General features: G+C 38.7%; 1 protein-coding gene across 1 annotated transcript in view; it reads right to left on the bottom strand.

Annotated features, from left to right (window-relative positions):
• mc5ra (melanocortin 5a receptor) overlaps window positions 1-10,186 on the bottom strand; it is a 30,114-nt gene extending 19,928 nt beyond the window's left edge. The window contains exons 1-3 of the mRNA XM_034611234.1: window positions 10,096-10,186; window positions 1,346-1,575; window positions 474-580 (exon numbers count right to left, since the gene is read on the bottom strand). Of these exons, the coding sequence (XP_034467125.1) occupies window positions 474-580; window positions 1,346-1,513 (275 nt within the window). The 5' untranslated portion in view covers window positions 1,514-1,575; window positions 10,096-10,186. The remainder of the gene's footprint in view (window positions 1-473; window positions 581-1,345; window positions 1,576-10,095) is intronic.
• Window positions 10,187-13,462: the final 3,276 nt, after the last annotated feature.

The raw sequence follows: 13,462 nt of genomic DNA, 5'->3' as shown, positions 1-13,462 counted from the left end.
ACATAACAAATTAACATAATATAAAATTATATCAAATTACATAATTATCATGTTGTAATATAGTTGTATAAAACTTGCCTATGATTATGTATTGTTTGAGACACATTTCATTGATTCAAATTCAAACACAAAAAAAAATGTATATAATCTTACACAATTTAAGTCACAGAGAAAGGTAGACAGTGAAAACAGAGGGAGCGAGAGAATAAATAAGGAGGAAATTAATTACATAAAGTGAAGAGACTGTGAAACACACATAAATGCATCTCCCTTCTAAAAAATAACAAATGTCCTACGGATTTCTGACCCAGGGCCCCATAGAGGGCAACTTAATGTGAATTTAAAGTTGACTTAATAACTACATGTGAAAATTGAATTTCTTCACTCATGTTGGCCAACATGTAAACATTGAGAACTCAAATCTATCATCACTGTTTTTGGTGCCGATATTTTATGTTGCATGTTGAACTCACCTGCAGACAAAGAAGTACATGGGTGAGTGGAGGTTCTTGTTCTTTACTATGGCTGTGATAACCAGGATGTTCTCCAGCAGGGAGATAATACCCAGGATTAGAAAGACCTGAGGAAGAAAAGACACAATGCAACAATGAGAATAGTAAACATTAACAGAAGTGTAGCAGTAGTGGTTTTCAACCTGAGAGCTGGGGTCCCCATCAGGGTCACAAGAAAAGAAAAGAAAATTAAAAATGTAGGGGAGAAAAAGAATAAAAACATACTACTATGGAGAGTATTATTTTTGAATTCTTCCTGAGATGTACTGGAGTGTTTTACCTTATACCTGAACTAATTTAAATTATTCAAATCAATCTGAGAAGGGAAATGTTGCTCTTTTGTTACACTGCTTCCAGCTAATAGACACATTGAACATGCAAGGTGGGATCACAAGCAAGATTTGCTTGGCTATAATGGGTTACAAGTCAAAAACAAAAAAAAACAGCTGATGAGAGTATTAAAGTAATAGCTGCAGCAGAAAAGCAAGTAATAGTAACAGTTAAATGGCCAGTGTGTAAGATTTTGGTGAAAGGGATCTATTTGCAGAAATTGAATATAAAATCATCCCAGTTATGTTTTCACTAGTCTGTAATCATCTAAAGTGTATGAATTGTTGTCTCCTTTACCCTAGAATTGGCCCTTGCATGTTGCTCTGCTGCAACATGCAACTTCACCACTAGATGAAGTTACATGTCACTAAATGCTACACACTGAACCTTTAATTGACTGAAGCATATAATATAATGGAGTGCTGTAGAGCACAGATTATTTTAAAGTATAATTCTTAAAATTAAAGTACAAAAAACATTCTGTACCAAACTAAAATACACACCTCTACAGCAATGTGGACCTGCTCGCATGCTGCAGGTTTAGAGGTGCTCCTCTTGTCTGGTAGCAGTGGAGGAGGCAGGGTGTAGTTTTGGTGATAGTAAGTGTATGCCCATGTGGAGTTACCCATCACCACCTCCTCCTGATAGAAAAGCTCATGAGACTCATTCATCTTTACTGTGGCTCTGGTCCAGTTCACTGCTGCTCTATTTTGAAAGGCATTTTTCAAGCAGGCTGCAAAGAGAAACAAACGTCAAAGTTAGTGGCATCATAGTTCAAATAATGGTTTTCATGTGGAATGTGTGATCTGAGTTTTGACTCCAAAGCTCAGATATTATGTTTTTGTCCCTCCCCAGTTCAGTTGTCAACCAAGTTCAATACAACATAAAAGCTTCACTCACTAATTACTTACAAAACTACATCTAAGTTGACATGGTGAACTTGTGTCTTGTGCCCCTCTATGGTCACATAAAGTGACTCTTTGGACTTTTTTGATTCTTATTATTTCCTGTTTTATTTTGATATCACTTACTTTAGGACCTCTTGGTTCTTTTGCTTGCTATCTTAGTCTTGTTTCCTTTCTTTTGTGATTGTCTGCCCCACCTTGATGTGTTTCACCTGTGTTTTTATCCCTGCAAAATACACAAGGGGGATGTGTATTTAGTCTCGTCTGTATCCCAAGTCAGGGGGCAGAGGACATGTTCTACTCCAACCACGAAGGTTGAACAAAACAGTCTATGGACAATCTCCTTTTTGGGTCACCAGCTTGTCCCCCATTATCATTTCATCATTAATGAAGTAGGCCTTACTTGGAGCGGCTACATTTACTGCAACGCAAATATATAGAATATATGAAATATATAGCTTTTTCACCACCACACAATGAATCATGTGATAGGTTTGCCTGAGAGGGATCCACCTGTTGGATCTTGGTTGCTCTGGAACGGAAGGACTCATTTGTTGGCTGTGTTTTTCGGAGCCTTTGATTTGTGAAAGCCTCATTACACCACTGAGACACAATCAGTCTTCAAATGAAGTCTTGGGACGATGCAGCCCCTGATTTGGGACACAGCTTCTGTGCTCCCACTCTTCTTTGTCAAATCGTCTTTTTTTTTTCCCCTTACTCTTATTGAGGGTTAAGGGCAGAAGATGTCACACCTTGTTAAAGCCGTATGAGAATTTGATTGAATTTGATTGATTGATGTTTCATATAATATTTCTCTTTGGATGTTGTGCCTGCCTATGTGAGCACCAGCAAATTGATTGATTCACATTAATTCAATATTCTTCTCTGCACCTGCCTGCCTTCATCCTGCATACTTGGTCCTTACCTTTTCAACTTGTTGACAAACAGTTGCCTATTTACACATCCTAAAGATTAGAACACAAAATTGTCATTACTGATGAAGTCTAGTATTCTCTTGTATTCTCTTGTAGCAATGTGTTTGATCTTTATTGATTCCTACAGAAAATATCTGTCTTTTAGCTGCCAAATGCTCAGTTAGGCTGCAAGCTGCATCTCAAAAAGTTAGAGCTTTGGAAATGTTTGCAGAGAACCAAGGATTAAAGCAATGCCTTATCCTAAATATTTTTAGGGAGCATATTTATTAAGTGTGCTTAGATAAGACATGTTTTACATTTTTTAAAGGTCAGAGTGTTGTAATTCATTAACAAAACAAAAACTGCACATGTTGGGAACTAACGGATTGTTTGTTATTATGAGATCTATCTAGGTTGATTCAAACTGACTGCTCTTCTTCAGTCATGTAGAACTAGAAATCCCTCCCGGGCAAATGCTCGGAACAACATATTCAAAACCTGTTTTAGCATGACAGCAGGAGCAAGTGTGTAGGGATTATTTCACATGGATCAATACTCTATTTTGTTTTACTGTCAGTGCATAATCATACAGTGAGTTATTTCCATATCTGAGTCTCTGCAAAGTGATATGCAAAGCAAAAAAGTCACGGAACATTCTTATGTGAACAAAGTCCAAGTTATATAAATGGCTCCTAATATTTAAGTGTAATAATCAAGTGACACTGCCTTATCGTGATTTATTTTGGGTGGCTGTAGGGCATTAATAGCCTTAACAAGATTGTTCTAAACGGAACAGCAGTGAGAAGAATTCAGTCTCAGCTGATCAAACATGATGACATCAAAGTTTGTTTTGACCATTCCGATATGGTTATGAAAGAAAAGGGTTAAAAAGGCCCTGACACCGCTATGGGAAGTGAGAGGGACACAAAAAAGCCTCAGTGTTTAGGACCAACAGCTGATAAGATTTGATAAGATCAAATCTGAAAGATGAGTGTTAACTCTCCCCTGCAGGCAAATGCTGCCATCAAACCCACCCCTACCAAACTAAACTCATGATCAGACTAATGAACACACACTCCAGTGATCTCAAATGACTATATTCTAGTTGCCTATGTAATTGCATATAATTTTACAAAATTCCCAGAAGCCATATGGTACATGAGACATTTCAAGGATGAGGTGGATAAAAAGTGTCTATTGGATGGAATTGGAAAAGTAAGTAGAAAAAAACCACTGACAACAAAATGAAACCATTCAATCAAAGTGAAATCATTATACCCACCAGCCTAAATGAAAATGCTGATTAAGTTTAAGTAGACAGGGATAATCTTAAACTGTTCAAAAACAGTAAAGACAATAAAGCACTAAAGCTCTGTCTCCTGAGCCACAGATTTATATATTTTTTAATTCTTACATTTCAAGCAGTAAAGAACAGAAATATCACTAATCGCTATAACTAACATGCCTTGTCAGAAAGTGACAAAGTGATTCCCAAAGTTTAGATTTGTCCCAGAAACATTATATTCCCATGTGTTGGGACAGCAAATTAAAAAGTCACGTTAGTTAAAGGACTTTAGTTCACACCAGCTCAGGCACTTGATAAAATCATACAATGCAAGAAAAAAACACAATTAACATGAATGTATAGAATGTATTTTCTGTTTTGGCAATCAGATGTTTATTGAGAAGATTAAAAGCAAATGTTTGGACCTAGAGCTAAATTCATTAAAGCCACTGTGGAGTAAAGCAGAATTTGGGATTCTCAAATCTTCCTGTCTTCACGATAATTTGGATTTGTGAAAGGCTACAGATCAAGCCCTTTGGTTAAATATTAAATTCACTAATAAATAATGTAGTGTTTGTCCTACTGAAAGCAGCTAATGATCAAAAGTGAATGGACATGATCATTGCTAATGATCAGAAGTATATATTTTTGATTTAATTATTTGTGACTGTTAAAACAAGAGGTCACTCTGTTATTATGAGTTTCTTTCGATAAAGAATTTTCTTTCAATAAATAATTCTAAACAGTCTGATAACAGCAGAACTACATCCAAATACTTGCCGGAATGCCATTGGCTTTGCAGTTTGAAGTAACAAGCATATCACTCTACATAGCTATCCACTTAAAAACTCCTATAAACTATTTACTTGTGCCAAACTCTAGAAACAGTTGAGTAAGGAAGAAAGAGTAGTTCAACCTGAAAGAAAATAGTTCAGAGGAGGCTTTTTGTCTCAATCTTGGCTTAACTAAAATTGCTTCTCCAGATTTAAAAACTCTAGATGGCCACAGCTTATATAAGGCTCAAACTACATAAATAAAACAAAGAAGCTGTCCCCTGAAAAGACTCCAGTGCTTCAGCTTGAAGACCCCAAAGCTCTGCTGTGGTTTACTTCAAAACATCCTGCATTCTTTCAGTGTCCATAGTAAGGGTCTGTCTTGCACACTGTATCTGCATAAAACATATACAGTACCTATACCTGTACATTGGGGAAACAAAACAACCACTACATATGCAGATGGGACAACACGGGAGAGCCAGTTCTTCAGGCCAGAACTCAGCAGTTCACTTACACCTCAAAGACAAGGTACACTCTTTTGAGGATGTTAATGTGGAGAATTTGGCCAAAGAGGACAGATGGCTTGAAAGAGGAGTGAAAGATACTTTTGAATTTTTTCACCACTAAATATAAGACACCTACAATGTGGTCCTAATTTCTCTCCCTAGACAGCTCAACATCCAACCATACCCCAACTCCAGTGACCCTAATGACACACAATAGCAGGGTGGGTGTACAACTTACAGGTATCAACAGCCATTCACACCTTGACTTAGAGGACCCCAACGAGGATAACCTTTTGGCATGTTCCAGATTGAGGTATGGTCTTACTCTTGCAATATTTCTTAAATGATGAAAGGCAATCCTTTTGACATTGTTTATGTGTGGATTAAAATCTAGTTTTGAGTCAAGTGTAACACCCAGATCCTTCACTTCTGATTTGCTTTGATGCGTAAGACTTCCAAGTTTGCTAATAATCTCCGATCATCAGTACCAATTACAAGAATTTCTGTTGTATCTTCATTTAATATGAGAAATTTGTTGCTCATCCATTGTTCCAGGCTGGAGAGGCAATTTTTAACTTGGTTTGGAGCATCAGAGTGATCTGGCGCTACGGATAGATATAACTGAGTATCATAATTTTTTGTGCATCTGGAAAGATGCCTGTTTCTAGTGAGCAATTTAATATTTCTAAAAGATCAAGATTAAAACTGTATTAGTTATTAGTCATATGAGTTCACTGAGAACCAGTGGTATGAAATACATTTACTTAAGTACAATGCTTGTATACAGTTCTGAGACCGGATCATTTATTTCCATCCCACTAAATTCTTTGACAGTTTTAGTTACTCCTTACTTTCAAGATTAAGATTTCTCTATAATATTTAAGGTCTCGACCTTAATATGTTATGATTTCGCGCCTAAATGGAATAGAATTTAATATGTCCCTTATATCTGCTTACCTTTCTTTAATTTTTTTTATTGCCATGTATTTTGTGAAGCACTTTGTAACCTTGTGTAAGCCTCCTCTCTTGGTAGAGAGAGAGAGAGAGAGAGAGAGAGAGAGAGAGAGAGAGAGAGAGAGAGAGAGGCTAACAAGATCTAAATGACACCAAGAAATGAAACGAGCACGAACAATCAGATGGTGGGAAACTTATAAAGGGGTTGAAACTCCTATCTGTTAGGTAGGACTGAAACCACATGAGTGCAGCACCTTTAACTCCTACACAATTACCAAAATGTGACAACAGGATTGAGTGACCGACAGTGTCGAAAGCAGCCATCAGGTCTAAGAGCACCAGGGGCCTTAAGTTAGAAAAGAACAGAGGGGTTGTGATTTTCCTTTTGTAACAAGGGCTGCACAACAGCATGTTTAAAGGCAGCAGGGTACACAACCAGAGAGAAGACAGGTATTTATCAATGACAGAATACATGGTCCAACAGTGTCAAAGACTTCCTTAAGAAGACGAGAAAAAAGAAAGAGCAGCAGGAACCTGTTGTGTGCAGGTGGACCCAAAGGCAGATGCAGTAAAATAACAAATTCAGGGACAGACCGCAGGGGCTCAGGAGGACGGCCCGAGCAGGAGAGTGCTGGCGAGGACAGAACGTCTCTGGAGGCCAAGCAGGAGGCCGCGGGCAAAAATGGAGAGCTGAACCACAGGCCAGTGGTGCGGCAGCAGGCCTGGTAACTGATCACACTGGAGGCTGAATGCTTTGCAAAATTAGCAATAAAGTTATACCCTGAAAAACACTTTGTACTTAACAATTCCTAGTTATAATTTCTATGTATTGTTGTTTAGCTGCAGATGAACTAACTCCAGCAAAGAAAATAAACTGAATAATTTTAATGTTACAAAGAATAGGATTAGTACTGAAACAGGTACGTTACATGCCACACAAGTATTCCTAACCTTTGATGAAGAGGTCACTGCACACATTAGCCTGATCTGAATCTCCTCTCAACCTCAGGTGAAGGTTCCCTGGTAACATTTTTGGTCCATTTTATCCTCTTTAAGAACAAATACTCTTGATTATTGATTAAAAACTCCTTGTGGTTTCTTGGTAAACAACACAAACACCAGCCATCCCTGCCTCCATCTGCAGTTCACTCCACAGTGATGTGACATCAAACAAAGTGTTGTTTAAAATTCTGTCCGATCACTGAGGAGAAGTGTCATCCCTCCTTTTCTGTAATCTTACTCGCAGGTGTTGTTGTGTTGAGTGAATTTAGATGTTTTGATGCTTGTCAATTCTACTCTTTTATATGACTCCTTAAGGGCTGGGTTGTCAGTTGTCAGAGCATATTTCTTTCAGTATTCAACATCTATTAATAAAAAAATCTAGCTTCTGAAAGAAAATGTCCTTGAAAAAGGCAACATTATTTATTTTGAATGTTTTGTCGTAAGTGTTTCATCACGCTGCATAAAAGAGGGCTCTTGGTTTCAATGGAAACCTCAACCTACCTCACAATCTAACAAAACTCACTTTGAGTCTGACTCATGGACCATTAGAGAAAAAAAGAAAAAACAGGCCCACACACACTTTCCTTTGTAGTGACCGTCTCAGGGGGGTCTGTTATTGACTGGGGCCTAGTGCACCAGTAGAAAAAAACCCACTGTGTTTCTGCAAGGAACATGTGGACACGGTTTAAGCCGGAAAGTCTCTAAAGGTATAGTAGAGGAGACAGAGCCTTCAATGGATCGTGACTGTTGATTGTGGTCGTAGTGGGTTAGGTGATCATGGTGGCAGCTGAATTATGGTTAAATTATCTGTATTTATCTATCTATCTATCTATCTATCTATATATCTATCTTTTCTAGTCTTTATGACTACTCAAAGCACTTTACAGTACAGGTTATTGTCATTCACCCATTCACACATTAGGGTCCGGTATCTTGCCGAAGGTAACCTGGGTGAAGACAGGAACCAACAACCTTCTGGTCGGAGAACAACCACTCTACCCCCTCAGCCACACCCCTTAACTATTGCTAAGATTGCTAAGATATACAATATAACCTCCTCACATATTCTACCATTATTGACAGTACAATGAAACAAACCTTTGGGATAAAACTACATAAAAGAGAGTAGGTAATTTATAATATAAATATCCTGGGTATGGGCATTGCCAACTTGTGCTTTTGACATCTTTGGAGCCAGTCTGGGCAGTAATGATGGTCATGTAAGGCGAGGTATTGCGGCATCGCTCAACCGATCAGTTAGACTGAGGTCTCAATCTTGTTTTTTATAGTTTTACAGTATGGTTTTATGCATCCATTCTCAAATTCTACAGGTAACTCTGACTCCACTATTCAAAAACATGAACTATTATTATTCCGCTGCATTAGACACACTGAAACAGTGGTCACAGGAAATGGAAATGTTACCTGAGGAAAATAGGAAATATCTAAATGATTAAATGCACCAAAATTAAAAATCTAGATGGTTTGAATTTGAGCTAGTGGAAGATAAATAAAAGATTATTATGAATGTTATTCTCTTAGTGTATAATTGGAGGTTAAATTAAAATTATAAAGCTTTATTTTTATTTTAACACCTTTAAAAAAACACCTTTTTCCGAACAGTAGAATTTGAAAGTAAAATCTATTGATGTATTTTTTTGCCTTTTATTGCTTCATATATTACATTGCCATAAACCTGTCTGATTTTGCATTCTATTAATTGTGACATTTTATTCTCCAATATGCAAATCATGCTGAATGCCTGTCATCAGCTCCTGCTGAGCATCCTCTTGCTCTGATCTGCATGGACTGCATGAACTGTGAACAACACTGAGACCTCAGTTTGCAGTTGATCCCATGATGTGACTGACTCCAATGAGAATGACATGGATGATAACAAAAAGCGATGGTCATGAGCAATTTTTCAAAGCTTGCCATTGGTAATCTATCAAAGACATTGGATTCTATTGATTGAGTGCACGGTCTTAATCGCATTGGTACAAGTGCATTTCGGGCATTTCCAGATGCACTTTTTCTAGTTTAATGCTAGGGACATGGTTCAAAAGGGTTCTTTTTTACTTTTGCACCTTCCTTACTGAGCCAAAGTCACCCTTATAGGAAATTAATTACGAAATTTAATTTCAAGTTACTTGTTTGATTTATATTCTGGGGCAATCAAGTTTCTGATATAAAACAACATCAATAACATCAAAAATACACAGCTTAATATTGATGAGAGACGTGCAGAACTTGTCATAACACAAACACAATATGAATGCAAGATATGTTTCCCAGAAGCCCAGACTATTGAGTCAGTCAGTGAAAAGACATTTCCTCTCAAAGTGAGTAGTGCCCACTGCTGCTGCACTACAGAGGCGAATCTTTGTAGGAAACATTTATTTTCTCCAGACCATTATTACAGCTTTTATAACTGACAAAAAAGAGAGCATTTCCTGTTAATGACGGTGGCATCTGTTAAGTCTTCTCATTGCTAATCAATCAGGATTCATTTTCTCGGCTTTTGTGACACATTGAGCTGACATGTAACATCCCTCCCCTCAGTTCTGTGCCAAAATACTGCTAATGCACAGTTTTACTTGGCAAGATGTCATGAGACTGAACAGCATCTGAACCTCGCTTTGTTTGTGCTTCCATAGGAAATAGCAGAGCATGTCAAAGGGAGGTTTTATCTGATCAAGGGTGGGAAGTCAGTCCTGCACATTTCAAGACAAATCATAGCCAAAGCAAAGAGAATGAAAGCATATAACCATTGGCCCCCTTTCTCAATGGACACTGTTGGGATCTGTAGAATGAGGTACTGACATCAAATTACAGGCAGGTTTTCTTTTTGAAAAAACATAATAAAATACTGTGTCTAACCATCGATGCTACCATTAAAAAAATTACTCACCTTTCAGTGGAGCTGTGACTCAAATCGTTTCCACAAGTGGCTCAGATGGACAGGATAATGCTTCTGTGGAACACCAGACCTGTGGATTTACGCATCGTGATGCTGAGCTGTAAAAGGGAGGGGAGAGAGAGAGAGAGAGAGAGAGAGAGAGAGAGAGAGAGAAAAGGAGGAAGGGTTAACTCCCTCCCACTCCCTTCTTCAGATCTGACAGTATGGACACGACATGCAGCTATTGGCACCTCGCTCAACGGGTTAAAAGAAGCAGCAGCCGGAAGCACAGAGGCTTTTCCACTTTAAAAATATTCTGTCTGTAAGGAGGAGCTCCATTTTAAGATAATTTAGCTCCTATATACGACTTGGTGCAGAGATCCAGGCTGCAATATTTAATGAGACAAACCACGACAAAGTGAACCTGTGTGTGTGTGTGAGCTTATAGTGGTAGCTTGTATTAAGAGACACAAACTGTGCAAGCTATTATTAATAGACAGTTCATGACATTGTGCAGTCAAACAGCAACAGAGCAGCATATGACAACCCACATTATTTAGCAGCATCACTGGTGCCAGGCACTTATTAGTCAAAGAGTAACAAAGCTAAATGCTAAATGCAAGACTTAACTCGCCCGTGTTATTTTCAGGTATAGTAGGTCTTACAACATAAATTACTAGGACATGATGCTATTGTTACTGTGGGTTCAGCGGTATTAACAGCTGATCAGGAAGCCTCTTGGTAGGTGGTATAACATTTCTGACGTGCTTGAAACAGTTGGCCAGTCACAAAAGAGTGTGCCAGCTGACCAATCAGAGCAGACTGGACTTTCAGGGAGGCGGGCAAAGAGCTAAAACAGTGTTTCAGACAAAGGGTGAAAAGAAACGTTATGTGTATTTGAAACAAACCCTATTATGAAAGCACCTCAAATTAAAGTTATAGACACCAAGGTATAGGCACATACATTTAAACTGGAACATTTTAATTCTTCTGTTCATTAAAAACGTATCTTGTGACCAGCAGTCTAGTCTAACTTTTTAAGTATGAGATTACTTTTTATTTAGAGTAAATTAAGTTAATGGACAAATATGACAAATTCATCATCTGGTCTGGACATTCAATCAACCAATCAATCAGTCAATCCAATTTTATTTGTAAAGCCCATATTCCCAAATCACAATTTGTCTCATAGGGCTTTAACAAGGTGTGACATCCTCTGCCCTTAACCCTCAAAAGGGTAAGGAAAAAACTACCAAAAAGAAAACCCTATTAACAGGGGGAAAAAACTTAGAAACCTCAGAGAGAGCCACATGTGAGGGATCGTTCTCCCAGGACAATAGGCAATAGATGCCGCCTGTAGCTGAACACATCAACAAATTATATAACAACATTGAACAGAATAAAAATGTTTTAGCATAATGGAAAGGTATGTCAATGTTCTATAGGTATTTACTATGTATACATAAGAAATTGTCTTATAGAAATGAAGGGAGCAATAATGACAATTGAAATTGAGGAGTTATTGTCAGTAATGGTAGAATATGTGAGTTTAGGCATTTTGTAAATCAAGCAGTCTTGTTATAATCATAGTCCATGATACACAATCCACCATTAGGGTCCACAATCAGCTGCCACAATAATCACGATCGACCACCACTATCCATGATCAGCTGCCACCACGATCACGATCCAACATCACAATCTTTGATTCGCCATCCACTGTCTTGGTCTATGGTCCATGATCACAATCTATGATCCTTCATCATGATCCACGATGTGGCCGCAGCAGCGATCCTGGGTCTGCAAACGATAATGCACAAGGACTCTGGGTGGGGGGGGAAGTAGTCAAGTCAGTAACATGTATTGATGAGAGATTAATGTGATAAAGAAGGAGACGAAGAAAGAGAAGCTCCATGTGTCATGTTTCCCCCGACATTTTAGATCTACAGCAGCATAACTAAGACTAACTATAAGCTTTATCAAAAAGGAAGGTTTTACGACTATTCTTAAACGTACAGAGAAACTGGGATATGATTCCACAGGAGAGGAGCTTGATAGCTAAAAGCTCTGGCTCCTACTCTACTTTTAGAGTTTAGGGACAACAAGTAAGCCTGAATTCTGTGAGCACAGTGCTCTAGTAGGGTGATATAGTACTATGACCTCTTTAAGGTATGATGGTCCCATATTATTAAGGGCCTTGTAGGTGAGGAGGTTAATGTTGAATTCTATTCTAAATTTAACAAGAAGCCAGTGTAGTGAAGCTGATACAGGAGAAATGTGATCTCTTTTCCTGGATCTTGTCAGGACACATGCTGCCGCATTTTGGACAAGCTGCATTAAAGACTTACTGGTAGAGCCTGATAATACGGATCCTTTGCATCCTTTGCATCCTTTTGAGACAGGACGAGCCTCATTTTTGAAATGTTACGCAAGTGAAGGAATGCAGTCCTTAAAATTTGTTTCAAATAATAATCAAAGGACAAATCGGGGAAACAAATTCCTGACAGTTTTACTGAAAGAAAGGACAACGCCGTCGAGAGGATATATGAAGCTTAGCGTAAGTTCAGTCCTAAATGGCCAATCAGATCTGCCACGGTCTCTTTCAGCCAATCATTCAGCACTGCCGCACTCAAAAAATCTGCGTTCCTTGTCCAAACAGAGACCGAAGAGCGGCAGTTCCTCGTGCTTCAGCATTAACCACAACACAATTTGCTTTGTCTACCCCGGAAGAGACAAGAACTCGACGCTATATGGCGTAATCAGCGATCTAATCTGAGACACGGAAGCAACGTATTCTATCAGAATCACAAAGCCGCGCCGTATATAGGGCAATGCAATACACACCTGAATTGGCCCGAATTACATCTCCTCTAATTCCTGCAGCAGATCATCACATCTTTGTACTTGTACTTGCTGTTGACTACACGTACGTGTGCATGATGGCTGCCTCGCGTATCCTGAGTCCATTTGGAGTCAGTTGTGCACGTCCACAGAAATTAACGCTACGCTAAGCCAGATGCAATATGCACTTGACCGGTAGGGGCAGTGTAGCGGAAGGTGGGGAAGCTCACTGTGTGTGTTGTAGTGTATGATCAGTGGGCCAATCCGGTGGAGCAAATAATCAAACGTCTTGGCGGACATTCGAAAATACTGGGTGTGTTTCTTCATCAATTTCTCGCATTGGCAGAACGAGAGAGACATACTCGTATTGTCACGCCGTACTTGATTTAAGGGCCTTACAGACCATCTATGATGGCGCCGCTGTCTCTTTTTCTGCTGTGATCTTAGAATTAACAAAATAGTAAGCTCCTCGAGTGTCGCATGTTTTTTGTAAACGTCATGCAATTCCAGAAGTCCTACACGGTCTGATTTCTCCGGT

The sequence above is a fragment of the Hippoglossus hippoglossus genome, chromosome 16 (genome assembly GCF_009819705.1).
Source record: "Hippoglossus hippoglossus isolate fHipHip1 chromosome 16, fHipHip1.pri, whole genome shotgun sequence".
NCBI lineage: Eukaryota > Metazoa > Chordata > Actinopteri > Pleuronectiformes > Pleuronectidae > Hippoglossus > Hippoglossus hippoglossus.
The sequence above is the reverse complement of the archived record's forward strand: the minus strand, read 5'-3'. Positions and strand labels throughout refer to the sequence as shown.